The sequence below is a fragment of the Gossypium hirsutum genome, chromosome D09, assembly GCF_007990345.1.
Source record: "Gossypium hirsutum isolate 1008001.06 chromosome D09, Gossypium_hirsutum_v2.1, whole genome shotgun sequence".
Classification (NCBI taxonomy): domain Eukaryota; kingdom Viridiplantae; phylum Streptophyta; class Magnoliopsida; order Malvales; family Malvaceae; genus Gossypium; species Gossypium hirsutum.
Genome location: NC_053445.1, coordinates 26,404,361 through 26,414,562, shown reverse-complemented (window position 1 = coordinate 26,414,562; position 10,202 = coordinate 26,404,361). Strand labels below are relative to the sequence as shown.

At 31.4% G+C, this 10,202-nt stretch overlaps 1 protein-coding gene across 1 annotated transcript; it reads left to right on the top strand.

Moving 5' to 3' along the window:
- Positions 1 to 2,182: 2,182 nt before the first annotated feature.
- Positions 2,183 to 3,919, top strand: LOC107892673 (beta-1,2-xylosyltransferase XYXT1). Its single transcript, XM_016817734.2, has 2 exons — positions 2,183 to 2,332; positions 2,421 to 3,919. Exons 1-2 carry the CDS (start codon positions 2,191 to 2,193, stop codon positions 3,812 to 3,814), a joined length of 1,536 nt encoding a protein of 511 aa, XP_016673223.1. The 5' UTR covers positions 2,183 to 2,190; the 3' UTR covers positions 3,815 to 3,919.
- The last annotated feature ends 6,283 nt before the right edge of the window (positions 3,920 to 10,202 follow it).

The following is a 10,202-nucleotide window of genomic DNA, read 5'->3' as shown; positions in this document are numbered from 1 at the left end:
TTAAAATCTATCAATTTCAAGCCTAATTCTTCAAGAAATCAATAATGAAAACTTTTTAAAACTTTAACAATTTTGCAAATTGGTACATAGGCTAGCTAAATCAAACTCCCATGACACTAAATTCATAAAAAAATACAAGAAAATGACCTGGATTTACCTTAGATTTAAGGGCCAAATGCCATGGGATTTTTCTCTAAATTTTCTTCTCTTATTGGAAGACAATGGAGAAAATAAGGAAGATGACATAATCTTTTCTCCAATAACTTCATATATATATATATATGATGATTAGGGACTAATTAATCTAGTTTAATTTAGGTTAATATGACATAATTATACTAATTTATTTATTAGCTTAATTTAATGTAATGACATCATCATCCACTAACACTAACTATAAAATAGTCTAATTATCATTTTGGACCTTTAACTAATTTCTATTTAAGTCCTTAAGCCTTTGGTCAATTAAAAATCTATAGCGGTTGGACTTTTACGATTTAGTCCCTGAGCCTTAATTAACTATTAATTTGGAAAAATTACCAGACCAAACTTTAATATGCTTTTATACTATCCTTGTAAATATTAATAATTAATATTTACTGTTTCGGTTTATGAAAATGGGGTTCTGAAACTGTATTTTTCGGTACCATTAAAAATCGGGCCGTTACATTACTGTTGCTTACTGTTGTTATGTTGTTGTTTTGTTGCTATTATGTTGCTGTTTTGCTACCATTTCGCTATTATATTACTACTATTTTGTTGTTGTTGTTTGAATATTGTATAACTCTTCTTTTATTGTTAATTTTTCTACTATTTTATAGGTATTTTCTTACTAAATTGCAACTATGTTAGTGTTATTTAAGTATAAAGATTTTTTAATGTATTTTCAATTTATTGGGAGATATTTATTTTAATTTTTTTAGTGAATTGGATGTATTATATTTTTTAAATTTATTTTTATATAAAAATAATCTAAAAAAATTAATATGGGCCGAATCAGGCTCAAGTTTAACATTTTCTATCTGGGCCTGACTTGGGCAAAATTTTAAACCCGTTTTTTGTGTTGGACATAGAAAATAGGCCTAAATTTTGCATTGACCCGATCCAACCCATGTTCAGGTCTACTCGCAAACTCTTTTATTTTATACATTCAAGGCTTCAAAATGTGGTTGAAAGGACATTTATTGTTCTAAAAAATATTTTTCATATTAACATCACCTTAGTATAATATAAAAAAATAAGGTTGGATCGTACTAGCATATTGCATACTCCATAGCTTCATTCATAGGTGGACTTGGGATTATCTATATTTCGAAGAGTACATAGAAGAAAGAAACCTTGATAATCTTAATGATACAGATCAGAATTAGATGATGATGAATTCAGTTAAGGACCAACATTTGATGAAAATGAGCTTATGTTAAGTATTAAAGAGGGAATAACTCAACAAATATGGAACACTAAAACAATTAGATAAAGTTGCATATGGTGTTAATTTTTCTTACTATTTTTATTAGTAATAGTATTGTCAACTATTTTTTTGGATTAACATAATGCACATGATGATTTGGTTTTAATTTTTTTTATCATGCTAATATTTTTATAGTATTCAATATTTTTTAAAATATAAATTATGTAATAGCGTAATGACAATTTATACTACCAAATATAACATAAAAAATTATAAATTTATGTAATTATAAAAGAGTGTAATTAGTAATTTTATTTTATTCAATTATTCTATGCTTTCGAAATAGAACCTAAATAAGTTTTGAAAGAGAGTGAATTGTGGGAATTAAATGGTGAAAATTGAAATAGTGTAATTAAAATAAATAAGTTTAATCCTATGTAATATAAGGAATAAGGATATTAAAAAGAGGGAAATTAGAAAGGAATATAAATATTAAAAAGAGGGAAATTGGAGATGTATATAGCGTAAGAATATATGGAAATTAATATAAATATCCATTTTTAGGAAAGAATTATGTCCACAGATTTATTACTAATTATTGCACTCAATAAATTTCAATTAATTAAGAATAATTAAATTTACTTATTTGTCAAAATTTTATTGATGACACATGGCATTACTTAGAATTCGTGTAACGTTCCTAATTTGCACCTAAACTCCCTTACATTTTCATATATAAAAATGACACTTTCCTTGCATCAACTTAAGCGGGTGACAACATGACGTATGATACCATTTTTGCTAGAAGCTTTAGCCGCTATGACCAAAAGAAGTTAGGATATGGAGCATTTCTTGGTTGTTTGCTTATTGCATTGAGCTTCTGCATTGTCTTCAAGCCTTATTTGGGTTCTCTTCCAGTTCGTAAGTAGCCCATTTGTTCTTATTTTTCTACGTTAGTCGTTTAATCTTGTTTATGTTCTTTAGTCAATGTAGCATGTTTGTTTTGCAGTGAATATGAGGATGCCAGTGGATGTTGGTCTCAAGATGTTACGGATTACGAATTCATACAGCTTCGAGAAGCTAAGGGGCGATGATATAAGAAGTTCTATGGCAACAATTGTGAACGAAACAAGCAGTTCTGAGATTGAAATGGTGGAAAGTGATACAACCGGTACTAAAGAAACAATAAGCAATGGCAACGCAATTAGAAGCTCTACGACCACGGTGATCAACAATAAAAACATCACTCAGAAAAAGGAGATGAAGACACTTTGCCATGTAGAGGAAAGAACCGAATTTTGTGAGATGTATGGAGATATAAGAGTTGATGGAAAAACTTCTACAGTTTTCATGGCTGCTGATACCATGCTAGAAAGTGGCCCGTGGGTTATCCGTCCTTATTCCCGAAGAGGAGACGAACAGGCATTTAAACGTGTAACAAAATGGTTTATAAAATCAGTGGTCGATGCCTATGAAACACCAACTCAATGCGATCAAAGGCACAATGTTCCAGCCATTATATTTTCCACTGCAGGATATGCTGGAAACAATTTCCATGACTACACCGACATCGTGCTTCCTCTATATTTAACTTCTCGACAGTTCGATGGAGAAGTGAAGTTTCTCATTACCGATAAAAAACCATGGTGGATTAAAAAGTTTCGAAATATATTACAGAAGCTTTCTAGATATGAGTTGGTCGACATTGATAAAGAAGTAAATGTTCATTGTTTCACAAGTGTGACGGTTGGCCTGAAGCGTTATCCACAAGAGCTGAAGATTGATTCTTCAAAATCACCTTATTCCATGAAAGACTTCAGGAAGTTTTTAAGGAGTGCTTATTCCTTGAAAAAAGAAAACGCCATCAACATGAGGGATAATGGTGGGAAGGAAAGGCCTAGGCTTTTCATTCTTTCAAGAAAGAATACCCGAGCTTTTACAAACACCAACGCCATTGTCGGGATGGCAACAAGGTTAGGCTTCGAAGTAGTGGTAACGGAGGTAGATTCGCACGTAGCAAAAGTTGCAGAAATGGTGAATTCGTGTGACGTAATGATGGGAGTCCATGGAGCGGGGTTGACCAACATGATTTTTCTTCCAGAGAATGCAATTTTAATACAAGTTATTCCCATTGGAGGGTTCGAATGGCTGGCCAAAACCGACTTCGGAGAGCCATCCAAGGAGATGAACCTAAGGTACATAGGATATCAGATTAAAACGGAAGAGAGTACCTTGATACAACAATATCCACCAGATCATGAGGTATTGAACGATCCATATGCTATACAGAGACGGGGTTGGCATGAATTCAAGTCCATATATTTGCAGAAACAGAATGTCAACCTTGATGTGGATAGGTTTAGGATCACTTTGTTAAGAGCACTTGACCTCTTACATCAGTAAATATTGTTCTTCTCATAGAATTATTCATTTTCTTCCTTCTTTTAGTTGATTACCTTTTGTTGTCTCAAATATATTTCAATTTGTTATTAAAGAATTTTTTGGTAAGTTTATTAATAAAAGGTCCCAAAACACGATTACAATATCAAAGAATACCAATTGAAAGAAATGTACCATCCAAAAACTAACTAAAGACCAAATCAATGATCCGCTTGGTTACAAACTTAAGAAAAAGAAAGAGAAATTCAAGAAAGAGGATTGAATTTCTGTGTGAAAGAAAAAAATATTACGTTTTCATTTACATTGGATTACATAGCTTATTTTTAGTAGAAGCTAGATACAAAAATAAAGAAAGATGTGATATGATATTGCGCTAATAAATTAGATACAAATAAGGAAATATATTATATAAATTAATTATGCAAGATATCGCATTAACATTCCCCTCAAACTCAAGGTGGTGCTGTGGACTGAAGCCTGAGTTTGGAAACTAAGTCTTGAAATCTAGTTGGAAGATGGGTTTTTGTGAAAATGTTTGCAATCTAAGTGAGCTGATGAGGAGACAGAAGCAAGGTGTCAAGTGCCCTGAGTAACATGATGTCGTACAAAATGATAGTCAATCTGTCTGCGTTTTGTACGTTCATGAAACACATCATTATGAGCGATCTAAATTGCACAGTGACATAGGCGTCAACCACTAATGAAGACATTAGCGCATTTGATCTCCGTTATCAAGCGCCTTTATTTCTACTTAAAACCTTGCTTACAAAGAGGGAGAGAAACAATGAAGTACAATACAAACTTGAGCATCCTTGATCACCCACTGGAAGACACCGTAAGAGAGCAGATGCTTAGAGCCACCCTAGATGACTAAAATCAGCCACCGATGACATCTAACCCAGGACAACACCTAAACAATGACTAAATCGACGGAGGTCTTGGATATGACAAAAAAAAACAAGAAAAGTAACATGTGGAGGCTTTAGGCTCCGCCACCCATCCACCATTAGGGAGTTTTAGCAAAACTCTCACAAAAAAAATGGAAAACTGGCATCAGAACACCACATTGGTCCCTCCTTAACAAAGGTTCACTTGAGAAGAAATAATAAATAAATAAAACAACCACGAAAGCTCACACAAGGCTCCCAAAAGAAGTTATTAAATCGAGAGGAGGGCATCAGAAAATAAAGTAGAACAAGGAGGACGACGACCAACCACCGATAGTAAGTGTTTGGTTGTCTAAACTGAGAAATAGGAATATTATGGCCTGGAGTAATGGAAAACTAAAACAGAAGAAATAGAGGAAAAAGCTAGAAACATGACCAAAAAGGGAAAAGAAATAAAATTGGAGTTTTAGTGACGACAAACACCATCCACAAAATAGATCTACAAATTGAAAAGAGAAAGACATTCCAAGTGAATTAGAAGAATAAAGAAAGAAAAGATTGGTGAGAGGGAGAAAGGCAGGCGATAGCTGGCCTGGAGGTTGACACTATCGCGCCGCTAGGCAAAAAAAAAAGATAAGAAGAATATGACTTGGAAAAGAAAAGAAAAAAAATAAAAAAAGGGGAACCTAAGCTCTTGATACCATGTTATAAACTTAAGAAAAAGAAAGAGAATGAATTTCTGTGTGAAAGAAAAAATATTATGTCTTAATTTACGTTGGTTTACATAGCCTATTTATAATAGAAACTAAATACACAAAAAAGAAAGAAAGAAAGGATATGATATAATATTGTGCTAATAAATTAGATACAAATAAGGAAAGATATTATATACATTAATTATGCTAGATATCACATTAACATAAAGAAGAAACTAAAAAACCTAAAATTCATTTTGAAAGTCACCTAAATCGATAGAGATTTTGCAAAAAAAAAAAATCAATACCTAATACAAAAGTGTATAGTAGTAAATTTAAGGAGATATGTGTGTAAATCCAAAGATGGTTGTATTAATTATTGTGAAAACAATCCCTTAACAACTCCTAATATTTCCTATTTATCTTCTAAAACTCTTAGCAAACTAATATATTATTAAATTGTTATTATTAAATTAAATCCAATATCCAAGCATACTTTGAAAATAAACAAAAAAATCACAAGTTGGAAAAAAAAATTTTGAACTGATGAGAATATATTTTATTTTTATCATAAATTAACTTTAAAAATAATTATAACTTAATTTAGAATTATTAGTTAAAAATTTGTGTTAATTTTAAAATGGAGTTATTACTTGAATAAAACTCTAAGCATAAAATATAAAAAATTGTGATAATTATAAATTAATTTATAATTATTAATTACAAAATTGACATAAAAAGGTTGTGTTAATTTTATCTTTTTTTAAAATTATAAAATAGAATTATTACTTTGAACTAAACCCTAAGCATCTTAATTATCACTTAATTAATAGTAGAGCTATACACCAATTAAAGTTTAAGTTTAGATATAAAAATAACATTCAATAATTACGCATTTTTAATTAAGTAGCATCTAAGAAAAATTATCAGTAAAAACATGGAGACTTTTAGCATTAATAAATTAGAATTCTATAAAAAAAAGGAATGAAGAATTAAGTGTTATGAAACAATGTTTTCAGTTAAATTAGTTAATATAATCGGGCATTTAGGGTGTTGAATGCTTTAGTGAAATGAGGCATTTCATAGAGATAGGGTCTTTTATTGGGAGGGGTTTATTGTAACTGTTTCTTTTAATAGCTAGTAACAACCTTGTTGTAACCGCCTTCTCCTATTGCCAATATATAGAAAAGGCATGAGATGAATGAATTTTTTTATCGAGGAAAAATGTTGTTTCTTCTTTTTTCTTCTTCTATAAATCATTCTTTCTATAATAAAGGTATTAGAGCTATTTGATCCTTTATGGTCGAGGATGGAGTCACCACTTGCAAGCAAAAATATACTAGTCAATTGCAACAAGAGGTCACCAAGCTTGATGTGAGTCTTAAGACCCAATTTCAAACCCATGGATATGATGAGCTCACACTACCTCAATGCCCAACAACAATGTCAAAGACCAAGAAAATCAAAGACAAGATTTGAGGACGAATCTTTTCAAGGAAAGGGGAATGATGCATGCACGGATGGGGTGAAATTTATTAAATTCCATTCACTGAAGCTACCAATTTTCAAGTTTAGGAAATCAGCAGACTTACGACAAATTTTTGGATCAAATCCAGGAATTTCTGGGATGAGATGTCTTAATGGAGTTGAAATACCTATCTCTTAGCTTCAAAACGCATTTTGAACCACTCGATTTTGATTTTTGGAGCTCAAGTTATGACCATTTTAGTGAAGACTGCGCGAGCAGAATTTTTGGATAGGATTATAAAGGGAATTACGAGTTTTGAGCTTTTAATTCGAGTTTAAATCATATTGGGTTCGGGTTTTAGGTTTAATTTTTATTATATATGAGCTTAATATTGTATTTATTAGCTCTTACTATTTTATCATTTTTATTATTACGATTTTTTTTATAATTATTAAGCATTTTAAGTTATTTAAGAGTTTTATGTTAACAAGAAAGTTTTGTTTAAAACTACTTCTTGTTTAGATTAATTAGAGTTTTAGTATACTTTAGATTTTTATTTAGATGTACTTATGTAGCCTATATAAATGCTTCTTCATTATTTATTAAGTAGACAATTGTTTTCATTAATAAAGTTTTCAACTTTAGGAGTTTGTTTCTTTGTGCAAGATTTCTTTCTTATGATTTTTAGAAGTAGTTTTCTTCTCGATTTTCTTCAATGAGTCGTGAGAATTCATTCTTTGTCCTTCAATTTGCCAAGGTTTTTTTCTTGGAGGGTAGATTAGAGCATTAATTGAGTTTGTTAGGATTTATATCTCAAAGGGTTCAATTGGATATTTATCCTTTTATCCATCATATCCATCGATTTACTTGTCCATCTTCCACTTTGTTCTTTTTTTTTTAATTTCTATTTCTTATTTATTTATGATTTTTATTTTTTTATTCTCAAATTTCTTCTTTTATTATTTTCAATTCTTTATTTCTTCTTTTCAGATCACATCCAAATTTTCATTTTCGAGTCGATCAACTTGAACTTGATCCGCTTCCACCTTCATTCCCTATCAAAGCTAAAAGCTAAGATTTCACAATAAGATAAGAAACTTGAAGCTTGACTGGTTGGATTTTGAGATGAGTTCCATACTAAAATCAAGGGTGAGATGAAGGCTCTTTTTTAGTAATATTTGGGAAAATTTGTGTTGGATATGGTGCCTTAACTGTAGTATTATCGTTTATGTACAGTTGTATTTTTTCGAACAGACTAGTTTAATAAAATTATCCATAAATTAAATTAATACCCTTTTTATATTTTCCTTACATGGATTTTTCATCTAATGCAAAATAGAAGCAAATATTAGATCACTAGTTGTCTAATGTTTAACTAATACTAAGTGGGATTACGTGGTCGAATCGTAATACGGAATGACAGCTAATATTAGTAGACAAACCTAAACATGTACTTAGTCTAATCGAAAATGAGCAAATCAAATGAAAGACTAATATTTTGTCTATCAAGCTCAATTGGGGAGATGCTTTGTCTTGGGCATCAGAGCGGATGACTCCCAGAACATAGAGACATAGATGTGACTGACTGGACTGACAGTACATCAGACTTGACCCAATAAGAATAGATCTTGAATCCGTTTATGGAGTTATTCACTTGTGACGTTCATAGTTTGACATTCTGAAATCTTGAATGGATGATAGGCTCTGTATGATTAAGTTGTATACTTTGATGTAAATAAAAGTCTGAGTTAAAATAGATAAGGAATCGAAAGCTGTTGCGTCACGCATAAGACTTTTACAATATGTAGCACCATTCACAACTGTGGAATTCATATCACAAGACATGGGTAAATGGTATTCTTTCATTGGCATTACATGATAGGTAAAAAGTAAGCGTGGCCACGAGTCGTTTGTCCTAGTGATGAATGACTTGATTACTATGTGATAGTAATTGGCTTTTCATGAAGGAAAATATAATGATTATTATGAGATAAAATAGGATCATAATGGGAAAACAGATTTATCCCAAAGAGATAAGGTCATTAGACAAGCACTGATCGAGTAGTTTTCATAATGATATGTTATTGGGGAGAACTCAATCACGATACTATAGTGGAATGAATTCGTGACTAAACGAGTTTATAATTAATTGGCAAAAAGTTGAAACTTAATTATAAACCATTTGAGCCCTAATCACATATGTCCAATCAGCCCCTTCTCTAGCTCGTTGAAACCAGAAATGAATTGCATGATGTATCAAATGAACAAAAATAGATAGAAATGATAAATTTAGAGAAATTGGTTACATTAAGAAATGAATGTGGTTTCTCACTTAGTATGGAAATGACATGAGAATCAATTTAAGTTTTTCGAATTATTATTTAATCAATTAAAGTTTGAAAATGGAATTAAATTAATTAGTCATTATAAAATCCGTGAATGTAAAATTAAATATATTTTCTAATAAATTCTTTTATGGTAAAGTTGTCATGATTTTAACGGAATTAGAATTGAGTTGAGAAATTTAATTGAAATTTAATTTATATAATAAATAATGTCTATTTTGAGAAATAAAAAAAATGTATTGGGTTGGATTAAATTATAAAGCGCTGAGTTAAAAGTCTAGGAAGCATGTATAATTAGACCGAATCCCCAACATAATACTTCTGAGGAGAAGCACACCCTATTATCCCCTCTCTCTCTTAATTCAACTAGGGGATTGTTTTTCTATTAAGTAAGCATTATATGTATTCACTAATTCGACTAGGGTTTCACTTACTCTCCCTATAAATAGATGGCACTGGTAAGGATAAAAACACAATAAGTTACACATAACTTGTAACACCCCTAACTCGTATCCGTCATCCGATTAGGATTACGAAGTATTACCGATCAACTAAAAACCATGTAATATAATATCATTCAATAACCTAAATATTTCATAAATCATTCATATACCTGCATGTTGTGCCTAAATCGAGCCCTCGAGGCCCTAAAAATATATTAGAAACAAATCGGGACCAATTGGAAACAAATTAAAAGGTTTAGGAAAAAGATGCAAAATTTGTAAAATAAGGGTCACATGGCTGAGACACATGCCCATGTCTTAGGCTGTGTAACCTTTGAACTAGGGATACACGGCCGTGTCCTAGCCCGTGTCCTCACTCGTGTAACATTCTGAGTAGGGTCACACGGCTGTATCACACGCCAGTGTGCTAGGCCATGTAACTATTTGAGTTACCCTGCACGCCCGTGTGTCAGGCCGTGTAACTCACTGACTTGCACCTTAAGGAAATCATCAAATGACACACGGCTGTGTCACCAGGCTGTGTGCCTTATAT

Bases quoted from the DNA above. Each gene is read 5' to 3' on its own strand.
- LOC107892673 (XM_016817734.2), top strand. From the start codon at position 2,191: ATGACGTATGATACCATTTTTGCTAGAAGCTTTAGCCGCTATGACCAA. The intron at 2,333-2,420 runs GTAAGTAGCCCA...TTTGTTTTGCAG, and splicing joins TTTGGGTTCTCTTCCAGTTC to TGAATATGAGGATGCCAGTG.